At 34.4% G+C, this 20,294-nt stretch overlaps 1 protein-coding gene across 1 annotated transcript in view; it reads right to left on the bottom strand.

Moving 5' to 3' along the window:
* CHCHD3 (coiled-coil-helix-coiled-coil-helix domain containing 3) overlaps window positions 1-20,294 on the bottom strand; it is a 349,060-nt gene that overhangs the window by 66,064 nt on the left and 262,702 nt on the right. Inside the window, exon 6 of the mRNA XM_027842256.1 lies at window positions 4,387-4,457. Coding sequence (XP_027698057.1) covers window positions 4,387-4,457 — 71 coding nt within the window. The remainder of the gene's footprint in view (window positions 1-4,386; window positions 4,458-20,294) is intronic.

Here is a 20,294-nt window from a genome sequence, read left to right on the forward strand (position 1 = left end):
CTCTCTCTCTCTCTCTCTCTCTCTCTCTCTCTCTCTCTCTCTCTCTCAAAAACACCAGTTTCGGTTGGAATTTTACCAGAAACACTCCCCTGACCCTCCCATGCAAATAAACAGACAAAGCATGACAGAGATTGAAGCTTAAGTCAGGAGACTTCTGAGAGATCCAAACTGCTGAAGACCAAGAAACTTAAGCACAAAAGGTAGAGGTTAAAATATTTACCATAACTAAGATTTTGCCTCTGCAATTACTGTGTCCCTAACTGTACAATCAAGATATTAGTTGGCTCCAGTGACCAGAAGGAATAAAATGTCACTATTGCAACTGCTGTATTTCCTGCTCCCATCTCTCCAAATTAAAAAAAAAGGGCCCAATACAAATGCAGAAGTTAATTACTTAGTTAAAGCCCAAATCCTAGCCTGAAACTCTGTTCTTCCTGTAATATCACATTCTTTTCTTCTTGTGTAAACTTTTCATTATACAGGAGACATCTTTATAATACAATAATTATGGTCATAATGTAACTGCTGGTAATATAACTCCTGCATTAGAAAAGGCAGCATGTTCAAGTAATGTTGTTTTAATACAATTTATGTACAGCAGAAAACAACCCAACTTGATCATTTAGACCATGATCAATGTGAATTAGTGTCTCACTGAGATAAATCATTTGATCACTTAGAATCTGATCAATGAGAATCAGAGATAAAACATTTATCATGCACATTTGGTATATCAGATTCATTCACACAGTACTAAAGTGGGTTATAAGCAGGCATCAATAAGTGTTACAGTGTACAGAGGGTCTGTCAGCTTGCAGATACGAATACACATACAGCAGTGTATAATTTTAATCTTAGTGATAAGAAGAGTCATTTAATAAAGCAGCTAAAATCATTGAAAAACTGCAAAAGCTGAACTTTCAAGAAAAGGAAGAAAAAAATTAAATTAGAATTTTAAGTAGAAATGTTAAGTAATATGAATCAACTGACTCAAATTCAAGAAGAGTTTTGGGCCTATTTAACAGAGCAACTTTGGAATCACAGTACCATTAGTTCGATTAATCTAATATTCCAAATTGAAGTCACATTGACATTCAGGCACAGTGGCTTTTCCAACTAACAGAATTATAAATCTAGCAGTCAAAACCTTATTTAATTCTTTTACAGCCAATTAAGCAGGATCTTTAAACACTGTTGCTTAAAACTGTCCACAATCCACATGTGTAATTACAGGGAACATGAGAAACACCTGCTGATACCACTGGAGCATCATCTTTAGGCTTCACTAATTCATTTGTGATACAGCTATTAAAGCACCAAGAGGAGACCTAAATAATATGTCACAGTGAGGCCCCTCATGACCAAGGACATGTTAAAATGAAAGAATTTTTTACAAGGAACCTTAAAATATACAGTAATATATGCAAAATCCATTTTATCTTTCAAATGTTTTGCATAAAGCCCCTGTTATTTGAAAATCACCTTGACTTTTACAAGGTAACTAAGCTATAAGTACTTCATAGGGATAACCCAGGCTTCTTTCAGGAGACCAAATTTATAAGCTAGATTTCAGCAATGTTATTCAAGGATAAAATCCTAAAATCCGATGCACCATCACACAACTTTTGTTCATATACAGTTTCAATGCTGTGTAGAATTGTAAGGTATCTTAAAGAACATGTAGGCCAACCCTTCATGCTATCAATCAGGAAACTGAAGCAGAGAAAAGCAAAACGACTTTACTAGTATTGTAGTCATGTACTCCAATAGTTTACCTTCCCCCCAATATTTATAAAATACTTGCACTAACAGAACCAAACTCTCTTAAAACTTCATCAAGTTTATAGGACACGTGCGAGTTATAGATTAAAACTCATTTCTGTACATATTTTGATGACAATTCTAGATGTAGCTTGTAAACAAAACCCTGCAGATGGAGAAATCCAATTTTGATCCTGGGCTAGCAGCTGCCAATAAAGGATGTAGATATAACAATTCACCTTTCAAATGTAATATTTTAGGTTTTGTTTTGAATAATTATGACAAAACGCTTCATTTTAAAAGAATGATTTCTTGGCTGCAAGTTAAAAAGCTCTTTAAGAAAAGAAAAAGAAAAACATCTTTCATCCTGTATGAAGCCTCAGTTCTCACAGAATTCCTTTGACATACTATCAAAGTATACCTGGGTTTATTACAACTGTACAACACTATTAGTCTAATATCCATGGGCACTTCCATCTTCTGCAGGTTTTATTCCTTGTTCTATGGTTTTCTCAACTAACAGCAGACACCTGCAGGGCTGAGACTTGAGTTAACACGTAAGAATTCTCAGAATAATACCTATTAGCTATTATGGTGGGATGTTGATAAAACCGGTGTTTAACCATTTACAGCCTAAACGAACCTCACTCACATTCCAACTGTTATGAAGAAAATTCATCTTTTTTCATACAATGCTGAAGTGATACTTGTGGAAGCTCTCCATCTCTATCAAGACCCTAAAATAAAATTTCCCCCAGATAAAGGAAAGGGATCATAGACCCAGAGCCTGAAAGAACCTCAGGGGCTACACCTAATGCAACCCTCTCATTTTATAATCAAGGAAACTGAAGCCTGAGGAGGAGAGGTGATTCGTCCAAGGTCATAAAGGTAGGTCAAGTCAGAATTTGAACCCGAGTTCTCTGACTTTAGGGCCAGTTTTCTATCCAGTGTAATATGCTACAACCAAAATATGAGATGAGATGCTTTTCAAAGTCACTTCGAGTTGGTGCCTATCAGGGAATGCTGACAGAGAATTCAAGATAGTCAAAGATCTTCACAGTTGTTTGGCACTTAGTAGTCATTTAACAAATATCTGCTGGTGAAGGGAACAAATGTTAGCAATGTTAGATTGGTCGTAGAGTAAGGAACAAAAAACGTAGGCAAACACAAGGAAAATAAAGTATTAACACTATATCACCAACACTTAGCACAGTGCCTGGTACAAAGTAAGTATTTAATAAATCCTTATTGACTGTAGTATTAACACATTAAAATGTGACTCTCTTTGAGATGAATGGCTTATGTGTCAGCAATCAGAAGGGATGAGGCACAGACAGCCATAATTTATCCATCAGCAAACACTGGTTTTATCAGCTACCTTGGAGTCTCTATGCTACAATTCACTAGTCTCCTCTCCATGCCCCCATTAACTTTTTAACACACCCTCCTCAATACATTTTCTCATCTTACTTCCTTTTTCAGAAACTTCACTGGCTTAGCTCCTAGTTGTCATTCATCCTCTACTGGCCTACCTGCATCTCTGGCAACTTTTTTAAAAAAAATTAATCATAACACCTTCATAGCCATACCATCCATGTACACTGACATTTTCAAAACAGCTATTATTGCTCCTTTATGTTAAAATAACCCAAAATTGTCAATCTCCTCTCTCTCAAACATATGTGTTTATATTTTAAGGCCGATAATTCTTTCCCACTATCATCTCTCCCATAAAAAGAGATATTAAGCCCCTGGGGGAGGGAGGTTTTGGTTTTTTGTTTTGTCTTTTAAAATTCCTAATCTCTGGAGAGAACATTTTTTAAAAAAGAACACCAAAACATTATACTATACAAACTACACAATATGTGAAAAAAATGGTTTCACCTTAAGATTTCATTATTTTATCAAGCATGTATAAACAGATGCATAAAGAAAAAGGTCAGAGTCAAGTGTAATGTTTCAGCTAAATATGTCACAATACCACTTTTTTGTTAGCAATTTCCCACTTACAGGGGTTGCACAACAGGACCATTTATACACTTATAGAAATTATGAATGATGTCTTCTTGCTTAATGTGAGCTCTGGCAGAAAAAAGAAAGTCCAGGGTCATGGGTCAGAGCTACTTTGGTTCATCAACTACAGAACATTCATTTAAGTATTCTAAGGATTAATAAAGTTAACAATTGAATATTACTTTTATAACCAAGGGCAAAGTTAAGCCACTGATTTAAATGCATGTGAAGTACATATGAATGGATGAAAATGACTTAAATGTGAAGAGGACTGACAATAATTTCGGACAAAACTCACATTTTAATATGTGAGAATGAAAAACTTCTCTGTTCTCAATCTGGCTAGTATAATAATCCAAATAAAACTTTTATTACCATTGTTTTCAATTTCCCTGTAGCTCACAAAATAAATTGTGCTGGGATGACAACAAGCTTTCATCGAATGCCTTCAATTTCACTCCAGGAGAAGCAAATAATATACTTCTATCACTAGCTTTCTTCCTAGCATTCCTAAGTGCTATAGAACCAAACAGCTTTCCCACTTCTGAAAAGGAATAGAATTATAATTCTATTCTTTAAAAAGTGTAAATAATTATAATAATAAAAACTTACTTGAACTTAGATTCCACTTCCTCAGCAGCCCTCTGGTATTGTTCTGTGGTAACTTTGTAAAACTCTGCACTCTACAAAGAAAATATCAATAGTCACATCTCTACTATATAAAAGCACTGAATAACATATAGGTTTCCGTTCATAACAGAAGGCATTGATATCCAAATGTATGTATATACACATATGTACAACATAAACCCATTCAAATGATATAAAAAAACATGAAATTATGGTTTTGGAATTAAATTACAGTTTTAACCACTCATTATTAAAACTGATACGCCACTTATAAGGGCAGGTTGAACTCTTATGCATATATCATCCTTGGGCATATTTAGAAAATCCCTTCCTTTTTTGAGACCTGGAGATAAGGGCTGTCTAAGATCAAGGGTTCAAATTTATCCTAAATTTCAACTTTTTCAGTTAATTCATTAATATTTTAAACTAGATGTAGATAGATCATGGTTTCTATAGATGATATGTAGATTTGGTTTTCAAGTGCACCAGAGACCTTGATAAAACAAAGATTACTATTACATCAGAGTCAACAAGCAACTTTTCACAGACTTGAAAATCTAACTGAAGTGAGTCAATATGTAACTAAGCTTCATGTTTCATAAAAATGTCTTTCCACCATTCCTAGGATAAAATTGTTAGCAACTCTATATGTCCAAATAGAGTTTAAAATTTAAAGCTTCCCTTTTATTTTTTCATTAATTTATTTTTTTTTTAATCAGCAAGCATTTTCCCCTCTCTCCCACATTAACCTTCTCCCCTTGCACCACAAAGAAAAAAATGTATATATAAAACCCTTGTAACAAACAAACATAGTCAAAACAAATCTTCACACTGGGAACATTCAGAAATGTATGTCTCATTTTGTATGTTTGTCTATCACCTGTCAGTCATGAAGTAGACAGCATTGTTCATTGGTTCTCTGGAATTATGGGCGATCATTGCTTAAATCTTTCAGAAATGTTCATTTTTACAACTGATGTAGTATAAACTATTCTTATTCTGGTCACTTTACTCTGCATCAGTTCAGGAGTCTTCCTAGGCTTTTCTAAAATGGTCTTTTTCCACTTCTTACAGTACAATACTATACATCATATCATTTAAATACTGTAACTTGTTCCACCACTCCCCAGTTGATGGATACCTTTTAGTTTCCAGTTCTTTAACACTACAAAAAGAGTCGCTATAAATATTTTTGTATACACAGGACCTTTCCATTTTTCTTTGCTCTCTTTGGGGTAAGGGCCTAGGAATTTTGAAAGTTTCTCTTTTCCTGAAGAACAGAAATAAAAATAGGAAAACTAGACTCTTGTGTCTGGAATACTTAGGTTAAAAACAAGCCTTACCACAAAGGAATAGCATAAATGACCTCTAGAATTCTCTTCTAGTTGTAAGTACTTAGGAAATATCTTGAAAATCATACAACTATACAAAGGAAAAGGATGTGACTAGATCAGAGGTCCACTGTCCACCCACATCCCTCATCCAGACCTAATTATTTATTGGTATAGTAACAGAAGTTTCACATGCATGACTTGAGGTAGTTTATTTTTTAATAAATCACTGTTGGTCAGTAAGAAAATGAAAATGAAATCCTTTTCACATCAATGACCCCTTTGCATTTAGCAATCTGAGTTGTCCAATGACAGTCACATGCAGGTTCCTTGGCTATAGATAAAATCAATAGGTATGTGATTAGACAGAAGACTGAGTATGGTTGGAGACATGGACAGGTCACCATTTGAAATGATGAATGGTTCTCTATCAAACTCTAGTCCCCTACGACACTAACATTTACTATAATCTTATTTGGGCTATGATTTATCTTTCTTGCACCTGATCAATAAAGATGAACAGAGCAGTTGTTAGGATCGGTTGTAATTTTTTATAATTTTCAAGCATGAAGGTACATTTGTGACACAAAGACAATATTTGAAGTGTACTACTTCTGCATTTTTTTAAAATTGCAATTTGAGGGATCAATTGAATAGTTACACACATAAAAGAGTTTTAATTCAACTGGAGGTTAGATGTATTAAAAAATTATGTTTTCCCAAGTTGATTACCTTCTATGTTTATATTACACTTCATAACAATTTCCCTTAAAAATATTTTCCTCTTTTTAAAGCAAACACAACACATACACTCATGCTTTTTGCAAAACGGTTGTAACACTTAAAAAAAAAAAACCTCTTGTAATCTAGACACATAGCTTCCCAAAGTGGGCTATACTGCCCCCAGGGGCACCAGAATGATTCAGTGGCGGTGGTAGTAGTGTGACATTATGCAAATTAAAAAAAAAAAAACCAATTACATAGTTAAAGAAAGTAGATTTCCACAGGGGTGCTGAAAAATTTTTTTAAAGAGGGGAGTAGGCCAAATAAGTTTGGTAACCTCTAGATTCTAGAGGGAGTAACAATGACTAGTTCATAAACCAGCACTAAATACTGATAAGAGACATTCAAAATTATGTCAATTAAACATTACATTACTATAACATCCATTACTATGCTGCCAAAGCAATAGCTTCTAGTTTAAATTTTTTTCTCTGATTTTGAGATAAAAGTTTGGCATAGTGAAAACAAATTTAGACTAGACAAATCAGGAGCCTTGGATTCTAGTTCTGTTTTTCACTTATAAGGCCTTAATTAGACAAGTGACAGAAAGTTAGAATGAACGAAGGAGGGGCTCTTAGGCAACCATTAAATCAACCCTATTATTTTATAAATGAGGAAACTTAGAGGTAACTGGCAAAAATTGTGTTCAACACACACACACGTACTACATATATGCACACACACATATAAATAAATATAATCACTACATTTGACATTTTTTCATATCAGTAGAATTTTTTATAACACACGCCATCAATGCTTAACATTTGTACCACTTTAGAATAATATTTTCACTTAAGGACTCTTTCAGCTATTTAAAAGTCTTTAAAAACTATGTTGTATTTTTACAAATATGGGCACATGTAAAATCTCACAGTATCTGACTTTTGGACTAGGTGACCAAATTCCTCCCTAGACTAAAATTACAGTTTAAAATTAGTGCAATTTGACCGGAGAGCACAAAGACCCAGTTCTGCAACAGAGGAAAGAAAAACCTATGTGCCCAGGTGGGAGATATTTGGTAGTATGCAAGAGAAGGCAGAAAACTCGGAGAGTTCATAAAGGTGGCAACAAGAAGGCTCAGAGAATAAGATGTGGCATAAAGTTCAGACTAAAGCTAGAATAGGGTTTACATTGCCAGGGGATGCAGAAAAAGCTCAGCTTTAGAGACAGAATTAGAGACAATAACACAGAGAAGAAACATTTCTTAGAAAGCCAGGGACAGAAGGATCTGATTTTATAATTGGCTAGGATTCAGGTGGTTGTACAAAGCTATCAACCACGAAAACATACGAGACAGACAAACAGTAAGGTAGAAAAAAGCTAGACTTTATGAACCTGAAACTGTCAACCTGATTATTATTTGTAACAGTTCACATTTATATCACCTTATGACTTATTTAGATTTAGAGCTGAAAGTGACCTTAGCCATCCTCTAATCTAGCAGTTCCCAAAAACCCTTTCACAAAAGAGATGTGCTGTGAAACTTTAGATTTATTTAATATATTACTCATACTATTTTTTCAACAATTTAATGATTAAGGTACCACTAACAAATTTTTTAGCATGAACTGCTTGGCACATTATCATCAACTTCTCAAAGGGTTCATGAACCACTAAATGAAAACCATTAATTTAATCCAGTTCTCTCATTTTACAAATAAGGAAACTGAGGACCTGAGGAAAAGATGTGACTTGCCCAAAGGTCACATAGAAGGACCAGAGTTGAGATTTGAACTGATCTCTCTGAGTCTCCCAGTGAGCAATTAGGCATCCTGATAACGGAAAAAGGAAGTAGAATTATCAAAACAGCCTCAAGAGGACAAGTGGAGAAGTAGAGTAGGAACTGAAAAAATCACCTTGTCATATTGGCATCAACGGAATGTAAGATTTTGAGCTGAGAAGGGCTGTAAAGCTCAGTCCAACCCCCTTGGTTACAGATAAAGGAACAGAGGAGCAAAAGAAGTGAGGTGGTCTTCCCAACATCAAATGGGCAGCAGAGCCACTCATTCCTCAAAGCCACTCCCTCTTGTTCTAAATCCAGAACTTTGATGCAGTCTAATCAATCTGTCCTTTCTTAGTAAAGAATGAGGAACAAGCTGGAGATGAACAAAATGGCAAGATGGGGAAATTAAAGAGCTACACAAAGAGACAAGTACGTGTATATAAAATCTACAATTAAAACCAACATTTAACCTCGGGGAATAATTTCAATCTTCCCACCCAATAAGTAATACAATTTAATGCATTCTCCTCCATTCCCCAGACTATTAGAGGTAAAAGAGCAAAAAAAGGAGGAGGATGGAAGATGATTACTAACAAACTGAAGATTTGGCTCCTGAATAATGGAGACTTAAATATTACCACCTAAGCCTATACTGGAAAAGGGAAGGAGAGCAGAAGGAAAATGTATTTTCTACACAAAAACTACAGGTACGATTTTTGTTTTAAGACTTACCATTGAATAAGCCTCCTGAATGACTATCAACCTAGGACACTTTTTGCTATGCAAGGCAAGTAAAATCAGTGTTTTCAAATGATTACTATTTATGCTAAATACTATTTAGCACAATCATTTAGCAACTTCTATTTAAATTTTTCATGTAAGAAAGCTCCTATTTAGAAAGACATATGTGATGGATACCTATTGCTACACTAATAAACAATAATCAAATATAAGTAAAAGTAACATGAGATATCATTTTATTATTAAAAAAAGAGATAAACAAACCCTATTTGCACTGCTGCTTTAAAATGTACAGACCCTGGTTTAGCTGCACAGTGAACCAGCGTTCTCCTTTTGTTACTGAACTGTTTTTTTTTTTTTAAACATCTTGGCTTTACCACCTGATCAAATGCTGTCTTAACATACAGTTCATACAATCTAATGGAAGATGCCTAGTCAACTGTCATGTGGCTAATAACTTATTTTATAAAGAACACTGTTGAGAAAAGAGAATGCCCTTTAAAGAAAGCAAGAAACAAAACAAGAGGATTTGGTTTTTATTGAAAGCCTCTGGTATGTGGAATAAATGAAGAGTAAGAATAAAGAGAAAATGACATTTTCCCCCTAAAGGATTCAAAGCCAGAAACCGTTCTGATTTCTTTAAAAGGAACAGGAAAGATTCGAGGTCTTTCTCTTATTTATATCGTATTCATGAGGAAACAACCTGAGGAGAAAATCCTAAACAAAGTAAAAAGGGTACAGTTACTGAGATGCTAGTGATATTACTAACCTAGTCTTTCAACACATTATTACTAAGGACAAGCATAAATATATTGCGTTTCATATTTGAAAAATCCTTTCCAATGGAAAATAAAAACATATATTGTTCTTATACGTACATATATGTACAGAGATGATGCCACTGAACCACTATCAAGAAAGGATGTGTGCTTTATGTTATTTTTCTAGTCGTGATGATTGTTTTGTTAATGTGATTTTGATCTAAATCACTAGCCAAAAAGATGTAATGATTTTTTTCTACAAAAAACATATTCTTGTCTGAAATAACCTTAATATGTATTTGTCACAACTCATACAGATTGAAACTTTTCCTTTTAGAGAATAGACATTATACCCTGTAAAAGTACTAATATGGTGACTTGGCGGAGGAGGGAAGGGGGTAATTATAGCTACATTTAAAGTAGCAGCAGCAACAGCAACAATAACCCAAACCTACTGATGGCTTGGTTTTCTTCCCCAAAGCTACCTGAAACAGATCACTGAGAGGTGAATGATCTGCAGTGTAAAAATTTAATCATACGTGTTTTTGTCATCTCCACTGGGATGGTAAGACTACAACCAAAAACAAGACATATAAAACAATCTTATGTATATTTATGGACACCATGCTGTGATGTCTACCACTGTTACCCTAAAATTGTGATACCCTAGTCTAACAAAAAATAGTCCTTCTGCCCTTTTAAAACAAGTACATTATTATTTTTTTTTAATTGGAGGCTGCCCTGGAAAATCTGAGCTTTGTAGTATTGGTGTATATATGTATATGCATCAATAAAAAAAAAAAGAGCAAATATGTATAATTGTAACAAAATAAGCATAAGTACTTAACAATTTTAGTTATGAATATGAAATGTGGATGAGTGTAACTTAAGGCTAGGCTTTTTCTAGTCTATGCAAATGGTGTAAGATCATTTAAGTCCCCAGATGACTTGCTTCTCTAGGCCCCCTGGCTAGAAGAGAAGAGATGAAATCTTCAAAGAACTGGTAAATTTAACGGTAAATAATTGGAATTTCTCCAAGATGGGTAAGTTCATCCTGTCAGCTGAAGATGATTATATAGCTGAAAGTAGGGACAAATAACTAAACTGAGAAAAGTCAATATAAGATCATAGGACCATATTATGATTTTTAGCAAAAGGCTAGCTTCAAGAAATAAAAAGTTTTATGAAGATGTGTGAGGAGTGCCAGGGATACACCCTACAGATTTCAGATACGGATATGTTCCTCAAAGCTACTGTGCCAGTTTTCTTATTCCTGACCTAGTAGTCTATAATCTGAGTGGACATAGACGAACATTACTCTCTTCATTAAAAAAAAAAAAAGATGGCCTTATATTTATCTTGAGAGTTTTGTGTTTTGTTCTGTTTTGTTTTTTGGGGGGAGTGTCAGATAGGGAGGATCAGAGGTTGGAAGACAGATTTGATCTCCGTAATTTCTGATAAATGACAAAGAAGAGCTCTTGTCTAATGTCCTTTTAGTATAGTTGTGTAGCCTTGGTTAAATCACTTAACCTGTTTACCCTGAGTCTCTTCGTTTATGAAAATGGTAATAACAATAGTACTGACCTCCTAGGGTGGTCGTAAGGATAAAATGAGATATTTGTAAAGTCCTTTGCAAACTTTCAAGTGCTGTATAAATATTAGCTATAACAATAATAATCATTAAGTAGAAACACAAAGACCTAATCATGCGTCGGGTGATTTCCCTCATAAAAGAAAGTGTTAGGAAAAGAAGAAAGGGTATAAAAACACCCTTTGTACAAATAAGACACAACCTTGAGAATGAGCAGAGGAATGAATCCTAGTCTAATTACTTCCTACTATAGAATTTTAGTGAACAAGAAATCATATTATCATAGCTTAAAGTTGGCTAAGTAAGTAAGGTCTTCCTGGAGAAATGCTCAAGGGGTCCATGAGGACAAGGATTCAAAGTGAAGGTAGGATGTCTGGATGAGAGGGCATGTTTCAGACATGGAGAAAGGGCAGGCCTAACAGACACTTTTAATTTGAGTGGTTGTGATACACATAGGGGAGTGATTGAGTGGTATAAGTTTGGGTTGGCAAATGCCATTTGATAACCCTGTTATTCTACCACAGAATGCTTGGTGGTAGTAAAGGTCTTCATGAAATTATTTTTGGATTTAAGGACTGGACACCGGTATCCATGGAATCATCTATATATGACACCAGCTTACAGTAGTGATTGATATGTAAAACAATTTTTCCCTAATTTGGAGAGAAACAGATTACTTCTATGATTCTGGAGACATGAATTTATTTCCCTAGGTTGATTGGGAAGACTCGGAGAAATGTCCTTTCCTTCTCCAATATCTTTTCTTTCCTGGATGAAACAAAGAAGCAGCATGGGTGTTAAATTTGAGGGTGACAGAAGGCTCAGGGGAATAGCTAATACATAACATGATGTCAGCAGGGCATAACTATGGGCTGAAGCAAAAGCTAACAAAATGAAATATAATCTGGCAAATATAAAATACTGTACTTTGCTTTAAAAAAATCAACAGTGTTAAATACAGGATGAAGAGAACATGGCTTGAAAGCAATTTATATGGAGAAAAAAACACTCTAAAATTTTTAGTAAACTGCAGACTTACTAATAGAAACTGGAAGGTGGCAGCCAAAAAAAAAAAAAAAGATAATGCAATCATACACTAAATCCAGAGCAGGAGGAAGAGATGATAATTCTGTTGCTATTTTGCCCTGGTCAGACTTTATCTGAGGTAATAAGCACAGCTCTGGGTATTATACTTTAGAACGGATACTGAAATTGGTGTTTGACTAGAAGAGCACGGGACAAGAGGGCTTGAAACCATGCCATCCAGGCACCAGTGAAAAGAACACAGTCACAGTCTTGACAGATGTGATGGACTCAAGATACAGAATTAAATATGAATCACCAGACATGGACGATGCGGGAATTTGTTTTACTTGACTATGCACATTTGTTAAAATGATTTTGTTATTTTCCCCCTAATGTAGTTAAGGTGGGAAAAACTGGGCCAAGAACAGTGCCCCCAAAAGAAACAAAATTAAAAAGAAAGAGGGTCATAGAAACAGTTTTTAAATGTAGAAAGGTCATAATGAATCACATACAAGCAGGACAACTTTGAAAATTACATGCTGTATTTATTACATACTTTATTTTATTTTGTTAAAATTTATTTTATGGAATAAAACAAACATTTCCATAACATAGTACAATAAAAAAGACGATTGCACATGAAACTGCAAATCTACTATGCACAACTTGCTATTCCTTTTAAATGTACAACAAAATTATCATGTAAATTAAAAGAAAAGTAAGCTATAGAGATTTCCAGTTTCACATACAAATCTCTTTTTCTTTTCTACAATATAAATGGAAATGCCCATAGTACTTGGTTGATAGGATCAAAATAACAAAAAGATTTTCAAAAAATCCTTAAAAATAACAGAGAGAAAACTTTTTTTAAAGGGTGATGGGAAGAGAAAGCTTAAAAGCAACATTATAGTTGTACTTAAATAACTGAAGTTGTATTAATTAACAAGCATTTATTAAGCTCCCATTATATTTCACTCACTTTGCTAAATGTAGGAATCAGGTGTAAGACGGATTCAACTTAACCTGCTTTGCCCTGAAGGGCATAACTAGTAGCAACAAATAGATGTCATATGAAGGCAGCCTTTTTAGCTCAACAAAATAAAAACTTCCTAACAATTAGAGCTGTCCAAAAATGAAATGGAATAGAAGGCCTCAGAGGTCCTGCAAATTCTGCAATGTTATGATTCAAATAAATAAAGCAATTTGCTGAAGCAAAACTTCCCATTTGAAACTCTTTTTTGTGAGAGTGACCTCTCTCTTTGGGCTTCTCTCTGAATAGATCTCTAGAGACAGATTGTTCATTTCTTGTAAGCTGAGCCAAATATCTGCTGAACTGCCCATTTTATACTAAAGGTCTTTTTTTTTTCCAAGAGAGACAAACATCTATTATAAAACCAGTTTTATTTAATAATATAATTGAAAATTATTTAGTGCTTTACATTTGACTAAAAGATTTAAATATATCCTCTGAGCCTCATAATCATCCTGTAAGGCAGATACTACACATTTTATCTCTATTCACTCAAAGGAGGTTAAGTGACTTGCCCACTGTCAAGTGTCACAAATGGGATTTGAACATAAGTCTTTCTGACTCCAAGTCCAGCAATTCATCCACTATGAAACAATATAAAATTATGTATTCATTAATAATAAGCAAAAAAAGGCTAAAGTTAAAAAAGAACCACAACAACTATTTCATCCAGGTTAAAATTATGAGATATAGTCTGACCAGGGCAAAATAGCAACAGGATTATCATCTCTTCCTCCTACTCTGGATTTAGTGTATGATTGCATTATCTTTTTTTTTTTTTTGGCTGCCACCTTCCAGTTTCTGTTATGTATGTATGAAGCAAGTTTTATCCCTCACTAGATCTCTTAGGTTGGAAAACACATAGAAACAGAATAATTGATGCTTAAGTCCATATTTACAACCACTGAATTCCAAACAAAATTTCTACCAAATTTTTACTGGCTCATTGTAATTGAAGTGTTCAAAGGGGTTTAGGGTCTGCTGACCCTAGAATGGTGTATTCTAGATCCATTAGTTTAATTCCAAATAATAGGATATGCGACGAAGACAGTATTTTACATCTTCCTATTTTATTCATAGACTGGAAAGACTATATGAGCTTTCCTACTCCTTCAGTTTCCAAGTGATTTCTTGATTAAGGATGAATGAATGTAAAGGGGAAAAAATTCTTTCTGTATCTGGAGATGTCCCTCCTCTTGGCAGTCTCTGATGAACTAAGACACCTTTAAATGGTGTCAACTAGTTATGGTAAAAAACAAAAACTAGTTAGAAAACAATTCTTAAGTCTTGAGATTTATAAGAGTTAGTTTTACATTGAGAAGATTGCTGAACATCATAGCAAAATATTCAATAATTAACAGTTGGCTCTGGAACCAAGGATAAAAAATATGAGAAAGAGACTCAACTGATTAGAACATACTGTGACCTATTTTTAAAAATTTCCTTAAAAGGCTTAATAAAAATTATAGCACATAGTACAATCAGGTGTTTTAATTTCTGTATTATGGTGATTCTTTGAGCTTTAATATCTCTGCAATTAAAATCATTTTTCTTTAGGGTTTGTGAAATTTTGTTTTTAATAAAAATATTTTAAGAAAGACAATTAAAATTAATTTAAAACAAAAAAATTTAAATTAAAATCTCACTGATTTTTATTTTTCTAGATGGGTACCTCATTCTCTCTCTTGTCATTAGCAGCATACATCAAATAAGTAGTTATCAAGTTAGGAGTGAAATCAGGGGACTTAAACCACCTTTTAACAATCTGCTAAAGTGGACTAAGCCATATAATAATCAGATTCATAACCTTGTCATCACAAACACCATGATCCAATAAATTGGCCCAGAAGTTTATAATTTACACATTACATACACTATGTCTTAGTATAGTGCTTATGGTTTCAAAAAGTAACATTTTTGTTCACATTTTTGAAATAATCCATTTTGAAAATGTGCTCAAATCTACCCTTTTGTACACTGAAGTCATTCTCTGGTGTTAGAAAAATCTCTTTAAGTTTACAGAAAGGGTTTGGTATTAATTCAATCTTATTCTTCTTGTTATATATGTATGAAGCACGTTTTATCCCTCACTAGATCTCTTAGGTTGTAAAACACACAGAAACAGAATAATTGATGCTTAAGTCCATATTTACAACCACTGAATTCCAAACAAAATTTTTACCAAATTTTTACTGGCTCATTGTAATTGAAGTGTTCAAAGGGGTTTAGGGTCTGCTGACCCTAGAATGGTGTATTCTAGATCTGTTAGTTTAATTCCAAGTATAAAAAACCATAATCTGCAATGTTTGGAAGCCATTCAAATCAGCCAGAAATGATAGGATTATAGATTGCAAGTTGGAAAAGACCTCAGAGATGTTCTAGTCCAATCCCCTTATTTTATTTATAAATACGTTTCCCCCAATTACCTGTTAAAACAATTTTTAACATTTTTTTTAGTTTTGAGTTCCAAATTCTATCCCTCCTTCCCTCCTCCCCCCACTCCCTGAGACAATCAGTTATAGAATATACATGTGCAATCATATAAAACATTCCCATATTAGTCATTTTGTACAAGAAGATTCAAATAAAAGAAAAGTGAAAAATAGCATGCTTTAGTCTGTATTCAAACTACATCAATACTTTCTCATCATTAGCCCTTCGGGATTATCTTGGATTATTGTACTGCTGAGAATAGATAAGTCATTCACAGTTCTTCATTGAACAATACTGCCAGTTCAGTTCACTTCACTGTGTATCAGTTCATGTAATTCTTTACAGGTTTTTCTGAAATCATCCTGTTTGTCATTTCTTATACGCAGTAATATTCCATTGAAATCATACACCACAGCTTGTTTAGCCATTCCCCAACTGATGGGCAACCCTTCGATTTTCAATTCTTAGCCACCACAGAAAGAGCTAAAATAAATATTTTTGTATGTCTTGGGCAATCCCCTTATTTTAAAAAGGAAGATTAAATGACTTGTCCAAAGTCACACTGGTTCTAAGCAGTAGAGATGGAACCTGAAAGCAGGATCTCTGACTCCAAATCCATACTCTTTCTCCTGTACCCCACTGGGTCCTGACAGAGGTGATCAGCTCCTGCATGGACTTGTCATATGAGTCATGGTTTGAATCAAGACAAAGAAAACACAGGTAGCAATGCCACTCTCTGGCAAATATCCTCTTTGTATCCTTTGTCATAATATAAATAAATTCTCCTTTGCTTTTTGTTAAAATCGGAAATGGATTAGCATCAAATAACTTCCTTTCCTCTCACTATCTCCCCCAACTGCCAATTTCTAGTAACCCTGATTGCTTCTTGTACATTTCCCCCCCCCCCCCCCCCCCAAAAAAAATAACAACACTACTCTCTAGAGGTAATGGAAGAAAATGGCAGTGACATTTTAATAAGGGTAACAGAACCTATCAAGACAAGGCTTTTCATTACTTCCTCATAAAAACAAAATTGTACTGAATAGTTGGATTTTTTTACATTTGTGGCCATCTGACTAAAACATTATTAATTCAATTTAAAATTAAACATCTATGCTGCTAAATGTGATGAACTTCTAAGTCAACTCCCGAAAAATAAAAGTTTATATGAAACTTGTGAAATCTATATCTGAAATTTAGGTTATTTTAAAACCAGACTAAATGAATTAAGCAATGTTCTTGTGTTCATTTTGCTGATTCTGGGGGAAGGTGTCTTTGAAGATGGACAAATCTTCACTGAAATGCCAATGCTTTAAGTCTAAGTTTCAGGAGACAGTGGGCAAGTGACTACATCATCTAAAAGGAAGGCTAAACAAACATGACAGACACCAGTCATTTGCAGCTTCTGAAAAGAAACTAAATTTAAGCATTTAAACTGTATTCCCAACTTCACCAATTACTTACTACAGAAAAGACTAATATCAAATAAAAAGAAACTGAAATAAGATGAAACAGGTTATTCAAAAGGACATTTACATTATTTAAGCTCTGACTTAATCAATGTGCTACCTGGAATATTGTTTCCATTTGGTTTTATTATTTACCTACAGTCCTGAAAGCAGTTTAAGATTTAATAAATCAAGAAGAAGTGGGCATCATTCTTGAGTTTCCTTTGGAGCTGGCTTTAGCCTATACTTAAAAAAAGAAGTTTAAAGCAGTGCAATTCTTGGGAAAGTCTTGGTTAAAAATATGCTTTCATATTTTATAGCTGAATCTAAAGAGTAGTAGTATTCAAGCTCTCAATTATTTCAAAAGAAAAATAATGTATTTATATAGCTTTCTTCCTAAACTGGAGTATCTTTTACATTTTGAATTCTGCTTTTAAATTCTTTTACAAAAGATATTACCATATTCAGTTTTAAGAAAAAAAGAAATAAAGTCATACAAAGTGAAATTTGTAACTATCTTTGTTGGTTCTTAGAATTCTTCACCTAAGGGGTCAGATACTTATTACAAAAGGCCTCAGAGTTAGGGGACTATTTAGATATTGATAACTTGCCATTTCATTTCCCAGAAAGTAGCAGAGAATTGCTGAAGTCTCTACAGTGGTCAGTGAATACTCTTGATAGATTTGCTGGAGTTTGGAAGAAAAAGGGAAGATCAAGTTTTGAATTTTGCTACCAGCAGAGTAGGTAGGCTGACTGGCTTAACATATGATACTTTCTTTGACCTTCCAAGCTCCAAGATAGTAAATTTCTATCATTAATATCTGTAGGTTTCTTACAAACACAACTGCTTGGGATGAAAATCTAATCTAATCTAAATTAATCTAATCTAATTTAATCTAAAATGGAGTTGAGCTATTCCAAAGCTTATAACTGTATCAAGGAGAAAAAAAACTCTAAATTTTTAAACAACAAAAACCAACTCAAACTAGTTAAGGAAGCTTTTACACTGACACCTAAATTTAAAGTGAGTAAAAAAACTGAATTCAAAGTAAGCTTATTTACAATTTTACTTCAGGTACTAAGTTCACAAGTCCCTGAATACAACATTAATTAGATGATGTCAGTAAGTTCCTCCGTAATTATAAAGTTAAGCATTTGGAGACATGCTTGATATCACATTACCTGATACTATAAAGCTATTTCAGGATCTAGAAGAGTCAGCTCATACATGAAATTGGTTCAGAAAGACCTTGTTTCTGACTTTTGACTAACTGAAATAGCAGAATCCATCCAACTTTTAATTTGTATATCAAGTGGTGATTCTGACTCAACAACAGAATTATCTTTTGATTAGCTACAATAAGGAGAGTTTTAGTATTTTTAAGTAGAATCAACCCTAATACTATGAACTTATTTTAAATAAATCCTCCTTCATCTCCCTTACCAATTTTCTATCTAATTTTCCACAAAGGCTTTTCCAGACCTTTTCATCTCTCTTCAAACCTGTCATGGCTCTCCTCTCAGAAGAGAGCCTTGATTCATATTTACAACAACAACAACAATAATAACAATGACAAAAACCAAAGAAAAAACTAAGGCCATTCATTTGAGAACTCCTTCTTCTCCCCTCATGTCATATCGCTCAGATGCCTTCTGCCACTTTTTCCACCTTCACTCCATTATACACAAAGAAATGGCCCTATTCTTTTCTATGGCAAACCTTTCTACCAGCACAAGTGATCTCATCCCATTCCCATCCTATCTCCTCCAATAGACTACTCATCATCTCCATGCTCTAACTTATCTTCAGAGTCTCCTGATCTATTGGTTGCTTCCCTATTGTCTATAAACATTCCCATGTCCCCCTCATCTTGAAAAACTCTAATTTGATCCATCCAAACCCCTTTAATATTGTACTACATCTATTCTTCTCGTTGTGGCTAACCTTCTTGAGAAGGCTATCTACAACAGGTGCCTCTATTTCCTTTCCTTTCATTCTCTTTAATTTAGCTTCTGACCTCATCATTCAACAGAAATTGTCTTTTCTAAAGTTACTAATGATTTCCCAATTGCCAAATCCAATGGCCTTTTCATAATCCTCTTTCTTCATGACTTCTTATTATCCTTGATATTCTCTTTTAAGTTTCTGGGACACCATTCTCTCCTAGTTCTCCTCCAACCTATCAGTCTTCTTTCCTGGAACCTCATCCAGGTCACAGGGCTCTGCCCTGGGCCCTCTTCTCTTTTCCCTCTATACTATTTCATTTGATGACCACATCGGCTGTAACAGAATCAATTTTCAACTCTATGCTTATGATTTTAAAATCTATTTATCCAGCTCTAACTGCTCTGCTGACCTCCAATCTTTTATCTCCTACTACCTTTCAGGTATCCCAAACTGGATGTCCTATACACATCTTAAATTCAACATGTCCAAAATAGATCTCATTATCTTTCCCCCACAACTTCCACCTTCTCTATTACTGCTAAGGGCAACATTAATCCTCCCAGTTTCCCAGGCTCAAAACTTAGGTGTCATTCTCAGCTCACTACCTCTCAACCTCAGCTCCACATCCAAGTTGTTGCCAAGTTTTGTCGATTTTACATCTGCAACATTACTCAAATACTCCCCCTTTTCTCCTCTCCTACGGTTAGCACACTGGTGTAGGCCTTCATTACCTCACATGATACTGTTGACTGGTCTGCTGGCCATAAGTCTCTCTCCACTCCAACTCACCTCCATTCAGGCAGGAACCAAAGTGACTTTTCTAAAGAGCAGGTCCAATCATGTCATCCCAAAACTCAATAAACTCCAGTGGCTCCCAATCTTCTTCAGGGTCAAATGCAAAATCTTCTGTCTGGGATTAAAAGCTTTTCATAATTTAGCTCTTCCATCCCCACCTTCTCAGGCTTTTTAAACTTTACACCCTCTACCATATATTTTTTGATCCAATGACAGTGGTCTCCTTGTTATTCTACGAAGGAGACACTCCATCTTTTCGCTCCAGGAATTTTCTCTG

The sequence above is a fragment of the Vombatus ursinus genome, unplaced genomic scaffold (genome assembly GCF_900497805.2).
Source record: "Vombatus ursinus unplaced genomic scaffold, bare-nosed wombat genome assembly UNPS02014870.1, whole genome shotgun sequence".
Classification (NCBI taxonomy): Eukaryota; Metazoa; Chordata; class Mammalia; order Diprotodontia; family Vombatidae; genus Vombatus; species Vombatus ursinus.